Source organism: Numida meleagris, chromosome 2, assembly GCF_002078875.1.
Source record: "Numida meleagris isolate 19003 breed g44 Domestic line chromosome 2, NumMel1.0, whole genome shotgun sequence".
Classification (NCBI taxonomy): domain Eukaryota; kingdom Metazoa; phylum Chordata; class Aves; order Galliformes; family Numididae; genus Numida; species Numida meleagris.
In genome coordinates, this window is record NC_034410.1 from 114,269,792 (window position 1) to 114,296,608 (window position 26,817).

At 41.1% G+C, this 26,817-nt stretch overlaps 1 protein-coding gene across 1 annotated transcript in view; it reads left to right on the plus strand.

The window, feature by feature from the left end:
• PREX2 (phosphatidylinositol-3,4,5-trisphosphate dependent Rac exchange factor 2) overlaps positions 158-26,817 on the plus strand; it is a 181,448-nt gene continuing 154,788 nt past the window's right edge. The window contains exon 1 of the mRNA XM_021387325.1: positions 158-782. Coding sequence (XP_021243000.1) covers positions 330-782 — 453 coding nt within the window. The 5' untranslated portion in view covers positions 158-329. The remainder of the gene's footprint in view (positions 783-26,817) is intronic.

A 26,817-nucleotide genomic window follows, 5' to 3' on the forward strand; every position in this document is an offset into this window, starting at 1 on the left:
TTTGCTCAGAAGCAGAGCGCAATACACGGTCGCCCATGAGTATATTTGTACTATTTGTCTCGTGGGAAGGTGTGGAAAGGGAAGCAGAAATGGTTCTTTTGCTGAGGATTGGAACAAACCACAAATAACTGCCGGTTCCCTGGCCAGCCAGCTCGCTGGGACATTTTTATAATTCTTGTGCTGTGTTGCTGGAGATCTCCAATTAGCCTCAAACCGGAGCTCGCAGCTTGTGTGCGAAACAGGCAGCTGCTGGCACGCAATCTTCCCCGAAGTTGTTTCCTTTCCTTTTTCCTGAGATTTAGCGCAGGGGGGGAAGGGGTTGGAGTCACATGGATACAGAGCTTTTGATTAATGTCCAAGTCTGTGCTGCGGCGGAGGCTTTCCAGCCTCTCAGCGAACGGGGCGAGCTGGGAACCAGTGACCGCTCGTTTCCTCCAGGCAGCGTCCCCTTCCTGACGGGAAAGGAGCGCGCACCGGGCGGGCTCCTCGCCTTCGGAGCTCGGGCGGCTCCAGGAGCCGGGGCTGGGGCCGCTTTGCGCTTGGGCACCCGCGTGGGCCGGGCCCGGCCGCGCAGCTCGGCGGGCTCTTTTGTTGTTCTCGCCGGCAGCCCGGCTGCGAGCCCCGCTACTCCGCGCCGCACCATGACGGAGGAAAGCAAAGGGGAAAGCAAGGGGGAGAGCGGGAAGGACTTGGAGAAGCAGCTTCGCCTGCGCGTGTGCGTCCTCAACGAGCTGCTCAAGACGGAGCGGGACTACGTGGGCACGCTGGAGTTCCTGGTCTCGGTGAGCAGCGCGGGGGGCTCAGCCGGCCTTAGCCCGCGGGGAGGTGGCGGGGCGCTCCCTCCGCGGCCCGGGGAAGGGTTCGCCGCCGCCAAGCTGCGCTGAGGGGAGAGTGGGGCTGAGGCGCTTCGAAACAGCTGCGGAGGGGGTGCCCTCCGGCTGCCCTCCTCGGGATCCCGCCCGGATGACCTCACTTCTCCGGGTGTGGGGCTGAGGGGCTGCGTTCGGGTCTGTCCCGGCTGCCGGGCTCGCGTCCGTTCCGCTCTTTGCAACAGTCCTCGAAAGGCATCGGGGCGGGGTCAGGCGGGGACGGAGGGGTGCTGGTGTGGAGCAGCTGCTTGGCATTAAAGCCACATGTGGCCTCGCTCCTGTCTTGTGATGTGGGGTCAGCTGCAAGGTAGCGCGCTTGGCAGAGCCCTGCTGCAAGCCCTTGCTTCCCCTGCAGCTGGCTGTCGCTTTGGGGAAGTGTTGTGCCAGGTAGCCCTCAGCTGGAAAGGCACAAGTTTTCACTTGCTGAGAAAAATAGAGGAACAATGATCACTTAACAGATGCATGTAGTGTTTCCTTTGCACAAAGCGTCAGAGCATCACCTCAGGACCCTGCTGAGATGAGTATGTATAACTCATGGAATCATTAGGATTGGAAAAGACCACTAAGATCACCAAGTCAACAGTCAACCCCTCACCACCGTCATGCTGCTAAACAGTGTCCCTCAGTACTCATCTTGTTAGCTTTGCAGATCTTTCACAGTAGCCCCATGTACTTTCCTCTCCTCCCCTGTCCCATTGAAGAGGGGAAATCCTTCATACTGCAAATTTCCTGCTTTGCTTCTCTGAGATCTGTGAACTTTCAGCTTATTATAATGAAAGAGGAAACTCTCAACTCAGCTGTGACAGGGAGAATAAAAGCACAGGCACAGGAGTGAAATAAGATCTACAGAGTAGCTTATTTTCTCCATATGTTTATCCTCAGCAGAACCATGAAAAATGGTAAACGGTCCAATATGTTTTCTGTTTTATTTCTTACTGTTTAGTATGCATATTTGAGAAGGTGGCTGTGCAATTGTGTTTTATTTTCTTTCCATTTAGTGATCAAATTTTACCTACTGTAAAAAAAAAAAAAAAAAAAGCCATACGGGGAAAAGGACCAGCGCTGGAGTTAAATGGTTCTGTCATGTTTTTCATATTCATTAATGTTTGTGAACAGAGCTCAAGTGATAGTTCAGAGTTCTGAATCTTTCACAGGGAGGTGTCATGCTTTTTAGTTGTACCTTAGCCTTGGTTGGAGGCTGGTCACGAGTGGTGTCCCCCAAGACTCAGTCTTGGGACCGGTGCTCTTCAGCATCTTTATCAATGGCATAGACAATGGAATTGAGTGCACCCTCAGCAAGTTTGCAGCTGACACCAAGCTGAGTGGTGCAGTCGATACATTGGAGGGAAGGGAAGCCATCCAGAGGGACCTGTACAGGCTGATGAAGTGGGCCCGTGGGAACCTAATGAGGTTCAACAAGGCCAAATGCAAGGTGCTGCACTTGGGCTGGGGCAATCCCAGGTATTTATACAACCTGGGGGAAGAACTTCTTGAGAGCAGCCCTGCAGAGAAGGACTTGGGGGTCCTGATAGACGAGAAGCTGGACATGAGCCAGCAGTGTGTGCTGGCAGCCCAGAAGGCCAACTGTGTTCTGGGCTGCATTAAAAGAGGAGTGTCCAGTAGAGAGAGGGAGCCAATTGTCCCCCTCTGCTCGGCTCTTGTGAGACCTCTTCTGGAGTACTGCATCCAGGCCTGGGGCCCTCAGTACAGGAAAGATGCAGAGCTCTTGGAATGAGTCCAGAGGAGGGCCACCAAGATGATCAGAGGGCTGGAGCACCTCTCCTATGAGGAAAGGTTGAGGGAACTGGGCTTGTTTAGTTTGGAGAAGAGAAGGCTCTTGGGAGACCTCATTGTGGCCTTCCAGTACTTGAAGGGACCTTATAAACAGGAGGGAGAATGATTGTTCAGGAGGGTGGATAGCGATAGGACAAGGGGGAATGGTTTTAAACTGAGACAGGTGAGATTTAGGCTAGATATTAGGAAGAAGTTTTTCCACTCAAAAGGTGGTGACGTACTGGAACAGGTTGCCCAGGAAGGTTGTGGATGCCGGGTCCCTGTAGGCATTCAAGGCCAGGCTGGATGTGGCTCTGGGCAGCCTGGTCTAGTGGTTGGCGACCCTGCACTCAGCGGGGGGGTTGAAACTAGATGATCTTTGAGGTTGTTTTCAATCTAGGCTGTTCTATGATTCTGTGGTTTGAGGAAACACCTTCTGAGCTTTCCCTTGGCCTGTCGACTGGGACTGCTATTGAGAGCAGCTGTGGTGGTAGATTGTGGGAGGGGAGTGACTGGAGTAATCTCCAGAATGGAGACCAGTCCCATTTATTACATATAATCAGTGTGCTTGTTTCTTGGCTGCTTCTTGATCCAGAGGCTAGATCTTCTCATCACCAAGTTGTCTTAGGGCATACAGACTGGGTTCTTTTTGCATGAAGATGGAAGATTTTCTCTTGGAGCACATTGGGTACTGATGAGTGTGCCATTTATGGGACTGGACTGGAACCAGTCTGAAGTGACTCCCCCACACAACAGTGTGGCATCTCAGCACTGACTGTTTTTCTGTCCAAACCCTATCCTATCTTACAGGCAAAAGTTGTGTTAAACTAGAGACAGCCCCATATGTTGAAGTTCCAATGAAAGTTAAGAGCTTGGCTTCCAGGTCTCAACACTGCCAGGGGGTCTCACTGTGCTAGAAGCTTGGTTTCCTTTATGAATGGAAAGCTGAAACCATTTATAGTCTTTTTTACAGTTTGTATGGAATACATGAAGTTAATAGAAACCAGAGTATTGACTTAAATAAATAAATAAAAACACCAAACAAAACCAAACATGGTGTCAGGATTAGGGCTTATTTCTTCTGCGGGGTTGAATGTTTTATGATGTGTATGGTTCCTATGGAGTGGTAGTAGCAGACAAGACAGGTAACTTTTCGCCGCTTTGGACTGAAATTTTCGCTTTGTGTGTATACCCAATTGAGGAAGCAATTATATTAAGAGAGAAAAACTCAGTTTTCTTCCATCTGTTGTTCAGGGAAAATACACATATGGGATTTGTGAGGAAGTATGATGTATGCCATGCCATACCTAGCTCTTATTCTAGAGTACTTTGTGCGTCTTGAAGGGAACTGGTAACATGCCCTGCCTCTTTGGCTGAGGCAAAACTATGCATTTGTGATGGGCGGTATGTAATATAAGCAGATGTGGACGGGATGTGTAAGCCTGATCTAACTGAGCAGAGGGAAGAGGAGACCTGCGTTGCTGATAATCATGGTAGGGAATGACGTTCTACCTGCTGCAGCTGGTGGCTGGCTGGAGAATGAAGAGATTTTAAGGAGGAAGTAGCTTTATTGGTGTATGTCTATGTAAGAAATGTTGTGCTCATTTTCCTGCGGGATGTATATTATTTGTTAGAATTATTTAGGTTCTCTGGTTTATATTGGGATTAAAAAACCATCTCACCAAGGACAAATTTCTTATTGGTTATTTAAAATGTTTTTGTTATCCTTCTCCTCTGTGATTGTTCATTCTCCAGTTGGTTTGTGTGTTCTGTCAGAAGTTGACAAGTCTACATGTAGTGCAAAGCAGAAGATTTAATAGGTATGTTATTTGGCTAGATAGATGTAGAATTGTTCCCATGTGAGGTCATTCCCCTCTTCTTGGTTTTGTGCTTCGTATTGTTTTTAATCTGCTTTTATCACAGATCACATCAGAATGAAAAGATCTGTTTGTATTAATATTACTCTTTCAGATCTCCTGAATCTTCCGGGAATAAACTATATGGCAGCATGGCACGTTGATATATCGATAATACTGAGCAGTAACAATTTTAGGTCCACCTGAAAGAGTTATGTAAATGTACATGAGGTGGATAAACTTCAGTTTCCCAGTAGTCACGGCAACGTAAGAGGGAGTAGATATGCACAGGAAATTGTGAAGAAAAGCTTAAACTTCTCCTTCAAACATTTCATTACAATACTTTCAGTACCTGAGTTTTTGTTCTTGTTAGCATTTAGCATTTCTTGAAATAACTATATCTACTGATAGAAGAACTTAGCTAAGGCTCTAAAGCATTTCTGAAAAATTATGCCTACATGTGGAGTTTATGACCTATAATATGAGGTTTCTATTGCAAACTATTAATATTTCACTGGCTAAAATGACAATGGGGATTTTTCTGATGCTGGGTCATACTTCTCTGGTGATAGTGTCATCTTCCAAGAAAGAGCTTTGTTTTCTAATTAAACAGGAGATGTACCTGAATAGAGGGGAATAGAGGAGAAGCCTTTATTTATTTTTTTCCCCCAGCAAAATGCGCTCTCTAGAGCGGATGTATATACCTTATCTATTTCATTCTTTTCAGAAAATGAAAGGGTACATATTTAGCACTCTGTGTAAACATAGTGAAAATTTCTTGTTTTGCTTTAGAAGTAGCATGATTAGTTAAGTAGAGTAAAGCTAAATAAGCTTTTTCAAGATTATTGTTGATCCAGTATTTTATGCTGAGGAATATACTAGACTTTTTAATGAATTATTAAAAAGTTTTTTGTAATTAGCTTTATGCTTTCTTACAAAGTTTCATTTGCTATATGTAATTGGGTATTCATCTAAAATCTCAACATACCAGTAGTAAAGAGACCAGTAAAACTAGGGTTAGAAGTTGCTGAGAATTTAAAAATTGTTTAATAATAGAGAGGTGCTAAATAGTGGGTGGCTTAATTTGTCACTTTGTAATTTGGTTTAAAGCTTAGTTATTTGTGTTTCTTGCTGATGTTCAACCAATAAAGGCAAACCAAGGTATGTTGCAGGGATATAGGCAAAATACAATTGGTTGAAATATATTTTAGGAAAGAGATTCCATTTTAGAATAGAAATTGGACATGTAATAGATCTACTACATTTGGTTCTTTTGGAGGAAGCTGTGGAAGCAGAGTTTATTTATCCATGATGAGGATTGTTTTTCTGATGCAGTTCTGTGTTCTGACAAATTTGACATTGATCGGAATAGAAGCAGATGTTAGCAGTTGTGTAAGCATTCCAAAACCCCATGGCCTAAGCCTGGACAACTTGTTAGATCCCAAGGCAGCTGGAGGAAAAAGACAGCCAGTTGTTATGTAGAATATAGCATGGTTTACAGAATCTCTTCTGTGAAAATAGGTACTTTTCTGCCAATTAATTCTCAAATCTGAGGTTAATTCCATTAGATTCTACTCTATCTTGTCTTCAGCTTACCCTAAAGTGAAAAAGAGTTAGTTTTCTGTGATGTGTGCTCTGTTAAGGGAAGCAGAATTCTTGCTTTTCAATGGACATAAAGAGATTTTGTTTATAAGGTTTATTGCCTGGCCTTCGCAGTGTCTATGTGACTCCCTGGGATCTGTATTTCCCTGCCACGCTGTGCCTTTCCTTTCTCCTCGCTCAGTAGGTATTTCTCTGATTGTTGAGCAGATTAATTAGCTGGACAAGTGATTAATAGTAATTGAGACTCCACATAAACTTTACTCAAATTCAGTGCTATTGCTCCGGATTGGCAGTGGGTGTTGTGTCCTGGATTGAAACTCCTCAATGGTTATGCTAGATGATGCAATTCAGTGTTGGACCTTTGACAGAAAAACCATTTTAAGATGATCTTTTATGGCTTTATGTTGTTTTTTGTATGCATGAATATCTATGTTAAACAGGTTATGTTATATATATATCAATTACAGTAATGATTAGTAACTTCAAAATGGTTTGCATAATTACCATAATTATGGTAGGACTGGATGATCTTGTAGGTCTTTTCCAACCTAGCTAATTCTATGATTCTATGATTCATTTAAATCCCTTTTATTAAATGTAATGGAAGGGGAAGGGTTTTAGCTGGCTGCATTTTTTGATAAGCTTACATGATTTCCTTTCTCTTCAGGAAAAGAAAAGCAACATTCTATGGCTACTTCATCATAAAAAGTCAAAAGGAAGGGCAAGCACAATTACCATAGAAAGTCAATATCTTTTCCATTCACTTCCAAATTCTGCTTTTTTTTTTTTTAGCACGTCTAAGCATTACAAAATACTGAATATGGTGTTCTATTCTTATTTGGCTTGGTTGGCTGTATCAATTGCACCACCTGTGGTCTTTGTCAGAGTAAGGGTAACTGCTTAAAAGCTATTTCTGTGTAACCCCCATCCTCAACATTGAAAGCTTGCTTTGTAGAGTGAATTAGCAAGAAGAGATTATTCACATCTCCACTAGCTGAGCACAGAACCTTGCACAGTTTGTGGAAGCTACAACAATGGCAAAAACTAGTTTTTTGTTTTTTTTTAGAAGTATTTTCAAGCATGTATCTATCTTACCTTGTTTGGAAGCATAGTTAATTATACAGCACTACTGATAAATATTTGATACATTTCAGTGGATTTTTCTCTTACATTCTCAGATGTACACTGATTAATTTCGAAAAACTGCTTTTTAAGAAAAATGTGGGTTTTTAATACATTCAGAGAAACATTTAAAATACTGAAAAGAGAAATGTTTTTTCATAGCATATAATAAACTTTTCTGTTCCTAGGACTTATTATAGGCTAGGATGTAGCATGCCAAAGAGGATGATATACTTAAGATGTTCTACAATTTAACTTGATTTATCTGTATTCGTAAGTATCATTGTACTTGTATTGTTTCAGTTATTCCTTTGGTCTGCTGTACAGCTCAGTCCCAACTCTCCTGGCCCATGGATTTCACAGGATTGTAATGGGAGCTGCTGTTTTAGAAGACACTATTTGGAGGAACCATCCATTCATACATGCAGACTAAGTTACTCAGTGTAGCCTAACACTGTTGAATGGTATCCTGTTTGCAGTGATTTCAAATATTTATGGAGACATATTTTTTCAGATCTCTTCAGGAGAAATTTTTGTCACCATTTTAAAACAGCAAGTGGTTTGAAACTATGCATTCTGAGGTTAGTAGTTTTTTGGTAGGGTTAGCATGAAGAACAATTTTGTCAAAACAAGGGAATTCCAAGTTAGTAACAGTATTAGACGATAGGAGGAATTGAGTTCTTCACATTAGAAACCAAAAGGAAATGTATTTTGACCAAAATAAACAAATCCTAACTGGCTATAGTTGACCTAAGATACAGGTGGGGGCAACTTGCCAGTCTGTAGCATTAACTGTATGTTAAGTATGTTGAGTATACACATCTGTGTTTAAAAAGGAATTGGGCTGTGCAGGATCATTTAAATTATTAATTTAGGCTTTACCTTATATATGTATATTGAACAAGTTCGCATTCATCTATACTCATGGATATTCTTTCTCAGGGTTTTTGTTTCATTATTTTCCTGTTTTTGCGTTAAATCTACACACATTTTTCCAGTTTTCAGCTGAGCAAGAATTGTCCCCATCTTTGGAGAGTAGACTGTGTGCACTGTTGTGGGACCCAAGAGTGTGCTTAGGGACAGGCTACTCAGGAGGAATATAAAGCCTTGTAAAAACAGATAGCCAAATACAAGCTCAGCTGGCATTGAAATCATAGCTGTGAAGGGCAGCAGAAAGGGCTTTCATAAATACGTTGGCTGAAAAAAAGGGGCTAAGGAAAATGTGTGCCTATTCCACAGTGGGGCAGGCCTTGTGAAAAGGGACACAGAAAATGTTCAGATACTCCATACTTTTTCTTCTGGAGTTTTCACAGAAAAAGGTTTCCTGTAGTCCTTTTGAAACCCACTTGCAGATTTTGTGGGAATGTGTCATTGCCTCCAGCAGAAAAAAGCACAGTTATGAAGCACATAAAGCAAATGGATATGCAGAAGTCTGAGACCTAATTGGATGCTTCTGAGTGAGCAGGCCAATGTCATTGTGAGGCCTTTCTTTCATCTTTGAATGGTCATGGAGATTGTGGTGAGTTCCAAAAGACTGGGAAATACGCAAGTCTCCAACCCAGCTTCAGGAAGGTCAAGGAAGAGGATGTGAAGATGTGTAAGTTCATCAGCCTCACCTCAGTTAGGGAGATTATGCAGTCAATCATCTTCAAAATGGCTTCCATGCAGTTGAAGGAAAAAATAGCGATTTAAAACCAGCCAGTGGGACATCAAAAGGCTGTAGCAATGTACTGATAAGAGCTTCATGAAGTTCAGTGAAAGCAGTAGAATTCCTGTCCCAGGACTGGAATAACCCTGTGCCACCAATGTAGTCTGAGGGGCTAGGGAACAGCTTGAAAGAAAGGACTCTAGGAGTGCTTGCGCACAAGAACTTGAACAGGAGTACAGCTCTGCAGTGCAGAAGGCAGTTGGCATCTGAGGCTGTTTTAGCAAGGGTGTTGCCAGCAGATCAAGGGAAATGATTCTTTCGCATGTCTTCTGCCATTGTAAGAATTTGGTGAGCTGAGTTTTGGCCTTCTTCTGTAAAGAAAGAAATTTGCTTACTGGAGTGCATCAAGAGGAGGGCTAGGAAGATGACGAGGGACCTGGAACATGCTATCTGTAAAAAGAGGCTGAAACAATAAGATTTCTTCTACCTTAAGAAATGAAGTCTCAGGAAATCTTTATTGCTGTCTCTAATTGCTCCCTGATGGAGATGTGGAGAAGATGGAGCCACATTCCTCTCAGGGTATGCCTTGTAGACAAAGGAGAGGCGATGGAAAATGGGAAATTCCAACTCAAAATGAGGAGCAGAATACTCTTTATTGTGAGGGTGGTCTAGCATTGGAACAGGTTGCTCGTAGGCTGCAGAATATGTTTTGTTCAAAGTTCAGCTGGGCAAGACTGAGCAACCTGTCCTAGTTGATGTTGCTTTGATGAAGTGATCGGGACTAATGCACTCTGGAGGTCCCTTCCTACCTACATGACTTGTCAATTTAGCAGTTTATTGGTACGACAGGGAAAAAGACTGACTGTCTCGAAGTTTTAGCTCTTCAGGGTAGCAAAATTTTGCATAGTTGTACCTCTTCTTTGTTTCCTCTGTCCTCTGAAATTGCAGTGCAGTTGGCTAGGCTACGCTGTTCAGCAAACAAATATACAAAATAGTAGAGGAAACAGAATTTTTCCACTGTATTACCTTTGTTCAGGGAAGAGATAACCTGGCAATTCTGAAATATTTTTTTTGTGTTCAGAGATCTCTCTGCACTTCTGTCATTAATAAATCAAATCTGAGTAGTTCTACAAATGGTAAACTTAGAGACGGAACTTGATTTTGGGTCCCAGAGGAAGTTTGTGGCAGAGCCAGAAATATAATCTGATGTCTTGATTCCCAGCTCAGTACTCTGACAGCGAAATTGTCCTTTCCCTTTATATATAATTGATGCTAGAAGAATGGATGTCTGCTTGAAATGTCTGAGAAACTTCAAGGATAACTCCTGAAAGTCAGTTTCATTTCGTGCAAGCTATACTGCTCCTGTAATTCTTTCATAGTCTTTTCACAACTCAAGTTATCACATTGTAGGGACAGAACTGAGATATTAGGGATTAACACTTGTTTTTCTCATGAGCTGGTCCATGGGAAATTCTCAGTATTTGAAACATCAGCATCTTGAGAGATACTAAGGATGCTTTTATTTGCATTAAAAAAAAATCAAGATGATATAACTGGGTAGCAGCAGCTATTCAGAGTTTAAAGGCTCATTCAATTCATGAGTTGCTGGCTGAGGAACAATAGCTAGTGTCATATACTGTGCAGACTGAGAAACAGCTCAGAAGGTGACACTTGGAATATATGTGTGCCTATGACCTCTGAGTCCTCTGCTGAAATGGCTAGTGCATGTTTCAGGAACTGTAATTCAAAAAGGCTAAACTGCAGGAGAGTAGTTTCAGTTGGGCTAGACTTCTGCTCATAATTGGTGTGCTTGTTGTAAATGTCCAGTTCTTTGAAAAGCCTAATTCTTTGCCTTACTGACTTGGAGTTGTGCTCATAGGAAGCCTGCAGCAATTTGTATCTTGGGGCTTGCTTAGGAACAGTTTGCTGGCAAGCACCAAATGGTGAGTTTGGAAGCCAAGTGTCTGCTTTAGAACACCTCATCATGGGCACAAATTGGTGAAGTGTATACCTATATTTGTGTCCTCACTGCTCTTCGCTCCCCAAATCACAACAGTTTAAAACATTATAAGCTGATTTTATACTGTTATACAGCTAAAAATTCAAGATTGGGAATTAAGTTAAATGCTGATAACAGCATGAAAGTGGAGTAACTCCTGAAAGTGATTAGTTTGTATGTTCTTCAGAAAAGGTACCACAGGAATCAGCAACTTTCTGTTTTATATTATTGAAATAAGCTGGAAAGTACTAGATGCAAAGCAGAAGAATGGAAAGAAAGATTTCTCTTCCCTACCCTTTAATACACTTTCAGGATGTTCTCAGGTTCTTCTATGAATTTAATTGGCCATGTTTTTACTTCTTAATCCCAAATGTAACATTTTGGAAAAAATCGGGCACTAAAAGCACAAAGCTATAAAGTTGAAATGATATACTGTGTAACCAAGTGATTGATCTCTGGGATGCTATAAATTTGTGTAACAAGACTGGAAAATCACTTCATTTTATTGCTTACTATGTGCTGTTACCTTACCCAAGGAATTTAAGCATATGGTGTATCCAGATGCCTAGTTGAAATAGTAGGCAATACGATGCTTTGAGATGTCCTTGGATTTTGTAGGGTGAGTGTGGTAAAGGGACTTTACTTTAAAATCAGAGGTGTTTGTGACTTAGATAAGGAAGCAATTGGAGCTCTACAGTGTGCAAACAGTGCTTTCATTAAAAAGATGTCAAACCCTTACATGATAGAGGGAAGTAGTGGCACATACCTGCGCAGCTGATGTTTTGTAAAATGTTCATCACTGATTAGTGCCTATTTATTCTTTTGTGATCTGGGCAGAGATGCATTTCCCAGAAGCCATATAAAGCGAGAAGATGGTAAATAACATCCTGTTTCATAAAATGTCTTCGTAAGAATGGCCAACCTAAATTTATAATGATAGCTACTTCCTTCCGCTTAAGTGCCTGTTTTTTGTTCTTGAAACCTTTTAAAATACCACTTAAAAATGAATTTGCAGTGTAAGATACAGACCTAAAATGAAGTGTTGGAAGAAACCTGTGAACTGCTGTGGTACATTTAATGGCAAGTCTGTCACAGTAACTTTTTTTAATAATGTTGGTGAGTAGCATTATTTAAGGAAGGCTCATTTTTCCCATCCTCAAACATCAACATTTTGGGGGCTGTCTGTACTGGAGTTTGGATGAAAGGCCTGAATGCAAACTAAGTAATCTCTGAGTTTGGCTACTTTTTTTTTTTTTTTTTTTTTTTTTTGTGTGTGTGTGCAGTCTGTAGTTTTTTGACATCAGTATCTTCTGAATGTGACTCCTACAACATAGTTCATTTTTGCTCATTTTAAATGTCTTGCCTGAAAAATTCACTGAGTACTTGCATCAGTATTTTCCTTGTCTAATCCAAGTCTAACAAATACTTTGGTACCTCTGACAGTCTTTCAAAATATCTTGGAATAAATTTCTTTGGTGTCAGTATTGTTGATCTTGACCCTAGTTTTATTCTTAATATTCTGCACCACAGTTTTCAAAGGGTAAAAATAAAACGTACACACAAATGTGTGGAGTTCGCACCTTCATCCCCACTTTTCTCCTCATTAGAGTATCAAAAGCAATATTTTTTGAGGTTGGGGAAGATGCTTGAGATATGAGTTGTAATGACTGTTCGCTCCTTTTCAGCATTTTGTTTTGCAGTGTGAAAGTGCATGGAGAAAAGGTGGTGTTAGTGACTGAAGGACAGAAGCAGTCAATGACAGTAACAAATGAAGAGGAAAAAAAACGAAAGCAAAAGACAACTGCTTTGAAACAAGTGAATTATGTGATGGGATTACCTCATAATGCAGTATTTATGCTAGTTAACCTCTGGCTTTTGCGGTGTTAAATGAGATGCCACTCATAATTCCATAAATGGTGTAGTTGGATGGTTCAAGTGAGTGTGGCTTGCAATAACGTAGAAATGCAGTTGCTTGGACATCTTCATACACAGTCAACTTGAGGTGTGAAAATATCTTTGCATTTTGTTTTTGTGTGCTTATTTGCATTTGGTTTTTTTTTTTTGAAAGGTGAAGTTCCAATAATTATCAGGGGAGGATTGAGGATTTTGTAATTAAAGGAGGCAAAATGTGAGCTGTCTTTAGATAAGCTCAAGTTTACAAGTAAAATATGTTTTCAGGATGATATGACTGATTTAACAGTTTGATGGTGGCAGTTTGTATATTCCTTCATAATGCTGCAATATTTTTGGCAGAGTAGAGGTACTTAAAGGTATCCATGGAAAGATTGTATCTGTTTTCTAAGTAGGAAGATCTTTTCCTAATAAGATGTTGATTTTGTAGTTCAGTTGCGCACTACAACAGTTAACTACCACCAATAATAATATTGAAATTAATGAATGGAAATTCAGGAATTAATTGGATGAGTTTACCATATTTAAATATATTGTAATATACTTGTAACGTACCAGCCCCTTTATGTGGCCGGGGTTAGGAGAGTGAGGTCCTGATAGTAATAACTTGAAGTTTTGTTTACTTTAAGGTTCCTCCTCATCCATTTATCTTTTTCTCACTGTGTGAGATCCTGTTTATTAAGAATAATGCCTGGAAGTTGGCAGTTATATTCTGTATGAGTGTGTTAATTTCTTCCCATATGCTGTGAGGTTGCCCTCACAGGAAACAAAGGGACTTTTTCCCATGTTTAGTTATGCTGAACTGTTTCAATAGTCAGAGTGGACAGAAACAATGGGAAGGAAAGTTTCCTGTTTTGTGGCTGTGCAGTCACTGAAGAGTTCTTCAGTTGCAAAGAAGGTAAATCTTTCTTTGTTCCAACTATGAGTACAGAAAGAACTGATTTTTGATAATGTATGTAGTTACTGTAGTCAAACAAAAAGCAGTGATTCATTTTCTTAAATGTTTTACAGGCTATTTACTGTTCTTTCTACCTGCCTTATTTATACTTCAGTATTTGCAATTAGATATTTGTAATTAAGTTTCAGAATTTGATGACACCAAGCTAAGTGGTGCACTTAACATGCAAGAGAGAAGGGATGCTATCCAGAGGGACCTGAACAGGCTTGAGAGGTTGGCCCATGCCAAGCTCATGAAGTTCAGCAAGCCCAAGTGCAAGGTCCTGCATCTGGGTCAGGGCAATCCCAAGCACAGATACAGGTTGGGTAGAGAATGGCTTGAGAGCAGCCCTGCGAAGGATTTGAGGGTGTCGGTTGATGAAAGACTCATCATGAGCCACCAATGTGCGTTTGCAGCCAAGGCGGCTAATTGTATCCTAGGTTGCATTAAGATGTGTGACCAGCAGGTTGAGGGAGGTGATTCTGCCCCTCTGCTCTTGTGAGACCCCACCTTGAGTACTGTGTCCAGTTCTGGAGCCCCCAGCCCAAGAAGGACATGGAGCTGTTGGAGCAAATCCTGAGGAGGGCCATGAGGGTGATCAGAGGGCTGGAGCACCTCCCCTGTGAGGGCACGCTGGGAGAATTGGGGCTATTCAGCCTGGAGAAGAGGAGGAGACCTTATAGTGGCCTTCCAGTACATGAAGAGGGCCTACAGGAAAGCTGGGGAAATGGCTTTAAACTGTAACAGAGTAGATTTAGAATAGATATTAAGAAGAAATTCTCTACTGTGAGGGTGGTGAGACACTGGAACTGGTTGCCCAGTGAGGTTGTGGATGCCCCCTCCCTGGAAGCATTGAAGGCCAGGCTGGATGGGGCTCTGAGCAACCTGGTCTAGAAGGAGGTCTCCCTGCCTATAGCAGGGGGTTGGAGCTAGATGATCTTAATTGTCACTTCCAACCCAAACCATTCTGTGATTCTTTGAATTTCTAATTGTAAACTTCAGAAGGCAAAGCTGAAAGTTCCATCTTCATAAATGCTCAAATCTATTGTGATGTGGTTAGAATGCTTTTGAGTGGTTGATGAAACGATTATATTAAATAATATTCATGTTTTTGTGACTGCTGTGGGTATCACTGACACCCTTAAAAGGGAAGCAGAGGAGAATCCAGGCTTGGAACCTTTTCAGGATAATAAGGATTTAAACTGCAAAAATTTCGTTTTTTTATTTTTAATCTACTATACCATGACAAAAGCTAGTGAGTAGGTGACACAGCAAATACAAAGATGAAATTTTCTAGTGAAGCCAAGGACAAATTACGCTGATACTGCTACGTTACATGGTGTGTTTCTCCATAGGTAGCAAAAGACAAATCATCTGACTACCAAAGAAAAACACTGCAAAAGCCCTTTAGGTCAAGATTCAGCCTGATGAGTTTGTAAGACGTTGCTTGTCCTTAAATCTCATTCATGTAAGTTGGTAGAGATGACCTTCAACCATGGTTAAAGATTTTTCTTTCTAGTTGGAGCACATAAAAGAAAAGTTTAACAGGAGCTGTAGTAATTTTACAATTCATCACTTCCATCAATAGACCAAGTGAAGAAACTTTACGTTAAGTTGAAAAAGTTTTAAAGTAAACGTCTATAGTTGTAGTAATTTATAATAGGATACAATATCAGTTTTTAAATCAGTAATTTCTCTTGTTTGTACTCAATCTCTGCAAGCAGTTAACTTAGATCTTGTAGTGCAGTTGTCAGATTAGGATACGTACAGTCCAGGGAAACATAGGTTGTCTAAATTTCTTTGTTGGACAGTTCTTCACTGAGAAATGTTCCTGGTAGTGGAATCCTTTCAGACATTTTCTTGGGCTGAAGTCAAAAATTTCAGCTGAATCAATAACAAGGAATTGTTAGTCTTCTGAAGCTTCTCCCATTTCTCTGTCAAATCTGTTTTATATACAAAAGCTACTTTTTTTACTGCAGATATCAATGTCATTGTTAGATAAAATGCTCAATTTTTCTGCCCCTGACATTTAAGCTGGCTTTATGTAGGTTACTGTATGGGATGTGTGAGCTAGTGTTGTTTGTTTCTGCTGGCAACTGCTGTGTCATGAAAAATGAGGTTAATTTAGGGATCTTACGAAAAAAATGTGAGCTGGAAATATACTGGGTTAATTAGTTTTCTGTTCTTTGTGTACTGTATTGCACATTTTTCTTTATGTGCAATAAAGGCCATAATGTCTGTTCCATTCTCTTTCCTGTTCCTCTGCAGCCACCAAATAGCTCTGGGCTAATGCAGTGCATCAACCTTTGACTAACCCATTGAATTCAAAACCTTTTAATTTTACAGGGTAAACATTTCTCGTGTGGTGGCTAGTAGTAATGGAAGGAAGCATTTGCTTTAGTTATCCCCCAGATGTCAAAAAGGAATTTATCAGCGTATTACAGCACTTCCGGTTATTGGCTCTTCATTCTCCCATTTATTCGAATTGTGTAATTTTTCTTTTGAAGATGGTGGTGTTCTTAATCGACAACTGGAATTTAGAGATGGGTGCATTAAGTTTTATTTACTTACCTTTTTGCCGGAGGAGATGATACTGTTCTTGGTAGATAAGTGAATTTAAGAGAGGTGTATTGTTCAGTGGCAGTAGGACAGCACTATGGATGGGGAGCAAGTATTTGCACTTTGAATATTCTTACTTGGACACAAAGTCCACGGAGTGAAAACTTTAGGATTTTTTTGTCTGGTTAATTAATAATGTAATAAAGTGTGACCATGCTACAGGCAACTAAATTTTAAACTTAATTCACTCCTAGGATTTTGAGAGAAAAGATAGCAGAGAAGATCTAAGAGTAATATTTTTGGTCTCTACGGAGCCTCTATTAGTACAATAAAAGCCAAGATTTCAGGAGATTTTAAATTCATGTCTTTGTGAATTTTCCCAGGGATGTCTAACATCAGTTGATCAAACTTAAGGTACTAAATCCTAAGCATGGCATTTCTCAAGTGGAAATTTTAATTTGAACTAAGGGCTTCACTAGTGTGGAAAACATCAAGATGTTCTCCACCTAGGAAAGGAAACAAGAAACTTTTATCAAATGGGAACCAGTAAACAAACAAGTGTGCAGGTCATGGGACAGTGCCAGAAATACATCTCCTCCTGTAATGGGATCTTGTTTTTTTTTTTAATGGCTCAGGAGCAACCTTGTTGCTTCCGTTTCTGGAGGAGAGGGTAAAGAAGTCCCTCCAGTTGTTTCTCAGTGTGTTTTTGTTTTCCCATGTGTCTTGTACTGCTTCCCCCAAAATCAGAATATTTCAATTTCTTACCAAAATGTATCGATCCTGGTTTCCCCTTACAATATTAAGGATTTATAATTATACTGACCTCAAAGAAGACCATATTTTTTTGTTTACAGAGTAGGAGATTAAAAAAGTAGAGTATATATATAGAAAAGTCTCGACAGCCTCGGTTTTTAGATATGATAGAAATGGCTGCATAGTTGCACCTATTTGCCTTGCGCAGGAAAATAAATTTAATTTCAGTACCCACAATTTCTAGTCATGTCAAATAAAAATTGGATTATGCCGTTCCGTTGGGTTCTCTGTGTTCGAGAAAAGTCAATGCTGTCAGAATGTGACTGTATCTGAAGGTAGTATTTGTGGACATCTGTTTGGCTCTCTCCTTCCTGGAATATTTTTTGTTAGTGACTCTCCAGTTAGGAACTGTGACTGCCATGGGTCCTATCAAATCTAAGACTTCTCTGTAAAGACTTTTCATATAATTTAACAAATTAACTACTACTTCTGTCATATACAAACATGTGTTGCCCACTGTTCCTAGTATGTCTCTAGTTCTAGTTTATATGTATATGAAAAAATTATGTGAATTGTAAAGCTGTGATGAAGCATGATCAGAACTTGCATATAATTTTTTACCACATTTTTATTGTTACCAAAGCATACCGCTAACGAACCAATTCTGAATCTTTAATTGTATCCCTTTATTTTATATGGGGACACCCATATCATGCCTGATATATAATGATATAACTGATATAACTGATATAATCTATCTGGACTTGTGCAAGGCCTTTGACATGGTCACTCACCATATCATTATCTCAAAGTTGGAGAGAGATGGCTTTGAAAGTTCTACTATTTGGTGGATAAAGAATTGGTTGGATGGTTGTAACCAGAGGATTTTTGTCAGTAGCTCTTTGTCCAGGTAGAGGTCACGAGTAGTGTCCCCCATGGGTCTGTCTTAGGACCAGTGCTCTTTAACATCTTTATCAATGATATAGATGATGGGATTGAGTGCACCCTCAGCGAGTTTGCAGATGACACTAAGCTGAGTGGTGTAGCTGACACCATGGAAGGAAGGGATGACATCCATAGGGACCTGGTCAGGCTTGAAATTGGGCCCACAAGAAACTGAGATTCAACAAGGCCAAGTGCAAGGTATGGATGGCGCTTGGTTCAGGGCAATCCCAGATATGTGTACAGAGTGGGAGAAGAACTCATTGATAGTAGCCCTGCAGAGAAGGACTTGGGGGTCCTGATGGTTGAAAAGCTGAACATGAGCCAGCAGCGTGTGCTTGCAGCCTGAAGGGCTAACAGTATCCTGAGCTGCATCAAAGGAGAGGTGGCCAGCAGGGTGCGGGAGGTGACTGTCCCCTGTACTTTGTCCTTGTGAGACCCAGTCTGCAGTACTGAGTCCAGACCTGGGACCCTCTCAGTACAAGAAGGATGTGGAGCTGTTGGAGAGGCCCCAGAGGACAGCCACAAAGATGATCAGAGGGTCAGAGCACCTCTCCTATGAAGACTGAGAAAGTTGGGTTTGTTCAGTCTGGAGAACAGAAGACTCTGGGGAGACCTCATTGCAGCCTTCCAGTACTTGAAGGGAGCCTTAGGGCCTCAATGTCTTCCTTGTTGTGAGGGGCCCAAAACTGAACATTGTACTCAAGATGTGACCTCACCATTGGTCTTCTTGGCCACCTGGGCACACTGCTGGCTCACGTTCAGCCAAGTGTCAACTAACACTCCAAGGTACGTTTCTTCCACACAGTCTTCCAGCCACTCTGCCCCAAGCTTGTAGCATTGTAGCTAAAGTGCAGGACCTGGCCCTTGGTACTGTTGAACTTCATCCCATTGGCCACATCCCAGTGATCCAGCCTGTCCAGATCCCTGTAGGGTCATCCTACCCCCAGGTAGCCTGACACTTCCTCCCAAATTGGTGTCATCTGCGAACTTACAAAGGGTGCATTCAATCCCCTGGTCCAGGTCATTAGTGAAGATCTTAAACATGATGGGCCTCAGTACCAACCCCTAGGTACACCACTCATGACCGGTCACCATCTGGATTTAACTCCACTCACCATCTCTCTCTGGGCCTGGCCCTTCAGCCAGTTCTTTACCCAGCAGAGAGTGTACCTGTCCAAACCATGGGCTGCCAGCTTCTCCGGGAGACTACAGTGAGAGACAGTGACCAAGGCTTTGCTGAAGTCTAGGTAGACTATGTCAACAGCCTTTCCCTCAGCCACCAGGTAGGTCCCTTCTCCATGGAAGGAGATCAGGTTGGTCAAGCAGGACCTGCCTTTCAAAAACCATTGCTGGCTGGGCCTGATCCCCCAGCTCTCCTGCACATGCTGTGAGATCTCACTTAAGATCCGTAACCTTCCCAGACACTGAGGTTAGGCTGACAAGCCTGTAGTTCCCTGGAAATTACAAAATTGTTGTGAAATTCCTAACCTGTAGCTCCTGGTGAGAGGAAAAGCCTCCAGCCAAGCGTCAGCCTGGAGCTGTTGGTTCATGTACTATTGGCCTGCTGTGACTGACTGCTGGGACTTGCACAGGCTTTTTCCAGGGTACTGAAAAGGAGTATTTATCTGCTGTTTCTAGGTGCTGATTAATATGGTGAGAATCATAGAATGGTTTGAGTTAGAAGAGATCATTAAAGATCATCTAGTCCAACTCCCATGCTATGAACAGGGATGTCTACAGCTACATCAGGTTGCTTAGAGCCCTCTCCAGCCTTGTCTCCAAGGACGGGACATCCACCACCTCTCTGGGCAACCTGTTCCAGTGCCTCACCACCCTTATTGTTAAAAAAAACAAAAAGCTTTTTTCTTATATCCAACTAAATCTACCCACCTTTAGTTCGAAATTGTTTCCCCTTGTTCTGTCACCACAGACCCTGCTAAAGAGTCTGTTCCCTTCTTTCTTATAGCCCCCTTTTTAGATACTGAAAGATTGCTATCAGATCTCCCTGAAGTCTTCTCTTCTCCAAGCTGAGCAGCCCCAGTTCTCTCAGCCTGTCCTTGTAGGGGAGATATTCCATCCCTTGGATCATTTTTGTGACCCTTCTCTGGACGTGCCCCAACAGGTCTGTGTCTCTCCTCTACTGAGGACTCCATATTTTGACTCAGTACTCCAGAGGAGGTCTCACCAGCTCTAGTATAGGGGCAGGATCACCTCCCTCAGTCTGCTGGCTATGCTTCTTTGGATGTAGCTGTGGGTGCAGTTGGATTTCTGGGCTGTGAGGGCACATTGTTGGCTCATGTCCAGCTTGCCATCCCAGTACCCCCAGGTCCTTTCTGGCAGGGCTGTGCTCCATCCTTTCAATCCACCAGCTTGTACTGATAGTGGGGGGTTGCCATGACCCAGGTGCAAGACCTTGCACTTGGATTTGTTGAATGTCATGAAGTTCACCTGGGCCCACTGCTAGAGCCTATCTAGGTCTCTCTGGATGGCATCCTGTTCCTCAGGTGTGTCAACTGCAGATGGGCAATTAACACCAATTATTGCCTAGCCTGAGGCTTTGCCCAGGCTAAGACAAAGACCCATCTTGCTCGTTAATTTTCAGATCTTCTGTGCAACTGGTGGAAAGTGGAAGTAGTTGATTTGCGAGCACTTGTGCTGCTCCCAGCTACTTGCATGGGGACAGGACTTCTGTAGCACGTTTCTGGAGCTTGGTGTATAATTACATTTGACAACTTTTTAATTTTTTTAAAGTTCTTCTGATCACTACTGTTCAGGAGTATGTTGTCTGGCCTTGGGGAGATAGATACTGCTGCTTCTGCCTTAAGAGCCTCAGACTTTTAATTAAGGGAAAAACTGGACATAGATTTTTTTTTTTTTTTTAATGAGAATTAATAGCTTCAGTGATCAGTACTTCAATTCTGCAAGAATGAAAATAAGTTTAGATTGCTCCTAGTTTTCTGTAAACAAACTTTTGTACAATAAACTTTTAAATTTATGTTCATACTTATGAATGTCTTGTTAATTTAAATTTACGGGAAAATGGTTGCCTTTGATTTTGGGAGATTAGACAAACAGGCTGCTGATCCCAGCCTATCTACTGTTACTTATATCTCCAGGACCTTTTATATAAATATATATTGCTGGCAAGGCAATGCCAAGTCAGAATAATAAAATAATTGTGGTTGTATAATTTTATTAGATTAATATATATATGTATACATTCATATGCGTGTCTGTCCTAACTCAAGATGTCTAGTAGAGGGTCCTCTTTTAGGAGCTGTTCATCTAGGTAGCTAATAGGTGAAGAGGCGATGCCTCAAATTCAAAGCACCTTGGTCAGGAGGCTTTCTGTAACTTCTTTTCTATCAGTTATCATTCTAAGTTAAATATTCTTCTTAATGCTGATCAACCAGTAGGTCTCTTTTCTTTGTATGATCCATTTTTCTTTATTGGTGTTATTTTGGCACCCAAGATTTCCATCGGATTTGTGTATAATTTTTCATTTCCCTAGCAAACTTCTTATGCTTAAGGACTCTTTTATTGATGTTCCATTTTTTACTTGAAATCTTCTCTTTCTGTTCCCAGTATGGATAAGACATGACAGTTTCTATCACTTCTCTTTGGTAACCACAAAAATGAATGAAGTGACCATGAATAACCTATTTAAGATTCCAGAAGAATATTTAATGTCTGTTCTAAAGATTACTGTATTTCCAGTACAAAAAAAGCACTAGGATGTTAACAGTATCCTGAAAGTTTGGTGTCATAGTAGATGTGCTTTGTCTCAGATTAAAGAAATTGAAAAATATTTACTTTGAAAGTCCAAATTAATTGGACTTTCATTAGTGAAAAAAATTGTAAATGTGTGTTGCAGATTGTGTATTCTGATAATAGTGCTGCATAATATAGTGGATGTGTTCAAAGAATGCCACTGTTATTCTGAGATTTGCATCGTATTCCTGGCACTTCCCAGCTCTGATCGTTTGGAACAATAGGAGGTCAAACCATGCCATTCCTGTTCATGGTGCTGCTCTTTGCTATAGGTAGCATTCTGATGGCTGGCATGTGAAATGATTGCTGTATGAAATGTAAGAAGAAACAGAGAAAGAGACTGCTGAAAACTGGCAACTGCTGGCCCTGCCGGTAACAACTCTCTTGCAACTTGAATGTCTGGAATTTTGTTTTCTTCAAGCATGTTATTAATTATGGGAAACTTAAAGTTTGAAGGTATACTTATGGACTCTAGAAGCTTTCTCCAATTCCTTGAATTTTGTTAGGGAAAAAGCACAAAGGGTGAATTTAACTGCTTTTTTAACTGCTTCCTACTGATGTATCTTCAATACTGAATCTGTAGCTATCCCTGTCTGAGGTAGATTGACCTATCATAGTGCAAGAAAACATTAACAGGACAGCAGAACAACTTTCCCCATTGAGCACGATTACTGGTATGAGGGAGGCTAAATGGAGAAAAAGCAGTAGGCATTGGAAACCTGGCTGAGATTCTGTCTCAGCAACAAGAAAAGGAGAGGGCAGGTTAATTTGAAGATAATGTAGAGAAAACATAGAAATGGGATAATAGGAAACACAGTACTTCTGATGTTGATATTTTAAATACAGACTGGTGCCTTTCCGTGACATACATACCATGTGCTCCATGTTAGCAAAAGATAGCTGGATAGTGCTTTATTAATTTTGATTTAAAAAGAGTACCCTCTCATTTGATCTCATGGCATAGTATTTAAAGTTCTTAAGGTGAAAAGGGGAATTTAAAAATTTGATATTTTAATATATTAGATATGCATATATATTAATATAAATATATTTAATGTATATATTTAACATTTTAATATATTCTGCATGTTTTTAGGCACTCAGCATAAATGAAGAGTTTGTCTGCACTGTTTTATGGACAACATGCTGAAGCACACATTTAATAAGCGGGTTTGAAGCAAGTATAGATTTTCATGTGTTCCATCAGGAAATTGGCACCTTCATATTTCAAGAACTTTATTAAATGTGAGCGAGAGGGTTCCAAGGGAAAGGATTTGTTGGGGCTATTTTGCTCATGTCAGAGAATTGGCTTTAGCGGTTGAGTGCAAGTGCAGTCAGCTTGACCGAGTGAAAAGCTTGGAAGTGCTTGGTGGAGGCTCGATGGAAGCCTGCACTATTGCTTCCCATAGACTCAGTTTACACTCAGTGTTCTTGGCACCCTGCGCACCACTGCACTGATGCCACTGTTCATCTGCCATCTCTGTACAGAAGCTGAGCCTATTCAGCCCAGAGCCACTGACCTGAGTGGAGTGTTCCCAGCAGTTACATCTCTGATAGCCTGGACCCCTCCGGTACCAAATCCGAAGCTGGTTTGAGAAAGATTTGTCCTCATCTTTCGCTGCCTCTTGTCCTTCACATCAGAATGTGGGATAGAGGAAAAGGAAGCCTTGTGCTGGCTCAGAGGGTGATTAACTGCTTGGATGAAGTGATGTCAGGAGGAATAAACAGTATAAAACAGATGTGTGATTTACAATAGGCTGACTGGAGTGTGTGGTGATAAATGCAGGGTCAGGAAGAAGAAGTGCAAGAGCAGAAATCAACAGAACTGTGAGCCAGGGATGCATGGCAGGATTGGAAGTGGTGAGTTGTGGGTGGGAGGAAAAACGCAGGAAAAGCTCATAAATTGCAAGCAGAAATCAATACATAAGAACACCTGAGTGCACTCTGCTTAAAGAAAACTTGGACTGAAATTCTGGGTTCCCAAGTCTTTATGTTTGTTCCTTGGCTATTTGGAAATAGTTGTGAAACACCAGGCAAGTGCAACTTCTTGCTCTGTTAAACTCTGAGAACTGGTTAATCTGTGATAGTTACCTGTTAGTCCGTTGAAGTGGTCTGCTCTGAATGTGAATGCTAATGACTTATGCAGAAGTGCATATTATTTTTCATGGCAGAATGTATGTTTCCAAGTTCTAAAAAATATATTAGAACAATTACTGGAGGATAGCATACCTCACTGCTCATGTGAAGTGAGTTGTGCAGAGGCAGCAGAGCAAGACCAGTCCTTGTCGCAATGGCAGCAGCTGGTTCCTGCTGAAGTTCTGCTAACATTGTTGCTCCTCCTCTTAGTTCTTTTGAGGAGAAGTTTTTTTTCTGTGTAGGATCTACTTGATATTGCAGATGGAGACATAACCTGTGTTTTGATACTGAGACAGTATACACAGGCCAGTCTCCACTCTCCCCTTTCAGTTATCTGAGATGCTAATCCTCATTCTACTCCTTGCTATGGTCATCTCTTTGTTTGACAAATCCCAGTTTTTGCAACAACTAAGGAATGTCTGTTTTATTGTGGACCTGCCATGTGAAAAGGAATGGGAGAGATCACAACAAAAGTCCACTGCGTATATAGTGCAACTTTTGATATGAAATGTTCCTCTAAAGACCAGTTTTGAGTCCTGTTTTTCAGCTTTTGACGAAGCACCTCACACTGCTCTGCAGCTTTGCTGTCCCATCTGTGTTTGTGAAATGAAGAGATACCATGGGCTGGATGGAGAGATGCAGCTGGGGAAGCTGCCCCTGGAGTCATCTCAGTCCCGTGCTTGGAAAAGGTTTCTGGTACCAGAAGCCAGAACTTTTCTGATGTGTTGGTTTTGATCTGCTGTGGTGTTCTTATATTACTGTTAAGTTAATGTAGGCTACTTGAGTTCCACAAGAGTGAAGTTTCTTGGGAAACTAGGATGTTTTTGAGTAGCTTAATAAAGTAGAAGTGTTATTTAATGAGAAAGACAAAAGCCCAGGGGGGCTAGTGTTCTTAAATTAAAATGTGTCTGCGTTTGGGTAGGTACATAAAACCCATTTTCACCTGGAACAGGAAAACATAAATGTTACACCAAGCAGTTTCTGAAAACTTAAGTGAGAAACTTGAATTGCATACTAGGAAGTTTAGTAAATTTGTGTTTTAAATGAGTCAAAATAATATGGTATTTTGTGGAACATGAAGATATTTCTTCGTTGTCCTGTTTTAAGTATTTAATTGTTTTAAATTGTTTGGATGAGTCCAGTATTGAAGTTGTTCTCAGTAGGAGTATTTGAACATAGCTAAAGACAATAGAAGAGCTAAACCAATATGTTTCTGAAACAGACGTTGTGTCTGTTCTCTGAAATTTTTAATAGCCTCTTGCTCTTAAGTTAATTAAAAGAATTACTTGACAGCAGCTGGTGCTTGATCTAGATCCAGAGGATCTAAAATGTAGCTTTAAAGGACTTATTTGATTAAGTAGGACATCTATCTCTAATTTGGAAGCAAATGTAAATTCCATTAGCCTAAATAAATTTGGTATTATTTGGTATCATCTGCCAACTCAGATGGCTTTAGTATTTTAGTCAGAAACATGTGGTAGTTGATACAGGTGAATAGAAAAATAATGGCTTTGCTGTTAAAGTAGTTGTATGGTGATAAAGGTTTTTTTTGCTTTTTTTTCTTCTTGATCAGTACGTCCTCATGCAAAACAAAGCAAAACCTGTATGGGGCTGCAGGGTACAAAGTCTCTGGGGTCAACAGTAACTTAGGAAAAGTATGCAGCAAGGTCAGAGATCAGTTTGGGGCCCATTTATCAAGTGAACAAGCCACAAGGGCTGCCTCGCTGCTGGTTCACAAGTTGATTTGGAAAACAGGAGGAAAAGCAGCAGGATGGAAAGCACAGCTGAGATTTCTCAAGCGAGCGCATTGATCGTGCTGAATGCCTTTCTGGGTCATGGTCCTTCCACGAGTGAGCGGCTGATTTCCCCCAGCTCTGGTGAAGAGGGAGTGCTGTGGGCCTGATGGGGTGGATAGAGGAGCCTGTGGAGCGGGGCATGCGGCTCATGCCGCTTCATTCACAAGCACAAGGGTGGCAGAGGGCCCAGACTCTTCATAGAAGTCCTGCACAGCAGCTCTTGGTCTAAATTCATGCCACTGATGAGATGCAAAAGTTTCTTTTCATTCACAGCAGCCAATTCGTTCCAGTGAGCAGCGAAACATAGCATAAAGTATAGAAACACATCGAGCGGTTGCCAATTTCTAGGCAGATTAAACTCCTTTTTTCTGTAGCTGAAGTATGATTACCATGTAGATTTCCCTAATCATGACTTGTTTTCAAAGTTAGTTACAATAGCAGAGCGAGCTCTAGTAAGCATTTGGTATGCTTTGAAACTTTGCTGCCTGGCTAATTAATGGGATTTCAGCTTGGAGGATGGGCAGCGATGCTTGTGTTGTTGTTGTTTTTGTAAAGAAAAACTCCGTGGAGAATTTGGAATAAAGCTGTAATGATTGGTTTGATTGTAATCAGCTCTTGTCGTTTTAACCTTGAAAACTCTCCATACCTGTTTTCACATGTAGTGGTTTTGTGTACCTCTAATTAGAATTGTATAATTTTTAGTTTGTGGCATTTTTCTTTTTTCATGTTACGCTAATGAATGAAAACTGTTAATTGGAACACCAAACTGCTTCCTGTAAGGCCAAAGAATGCTGTGGGTAGTTTAAAAAATTGCAAAAAGCATTACCACTTATTAGCTGCGAAGGCTCTGAAGATGAAAGTGGCCTGTAGGACTTAGAAAATGAATCTGCTTACCAGATCTTTAAATATGTGGAGCAAATCATCCTCTATGGTACTTTTAACAGTTTGGTTAAGGTTGAAAAGGTCTGCAACACTATAAATGTAAGCAGAATTTTTCCCTATTGTTACTTAAGTGCCTGAGCAACTGGCATTCTTTAGAGACATTGTCTTTTTCAAGTTTTGTGGCTTGCTTGGCAAGGTCGCTGTGATGAGTACAGTCAGGCTTTGGGTCAGTTTAGGTCTTAGCTCTTATGTAAAATG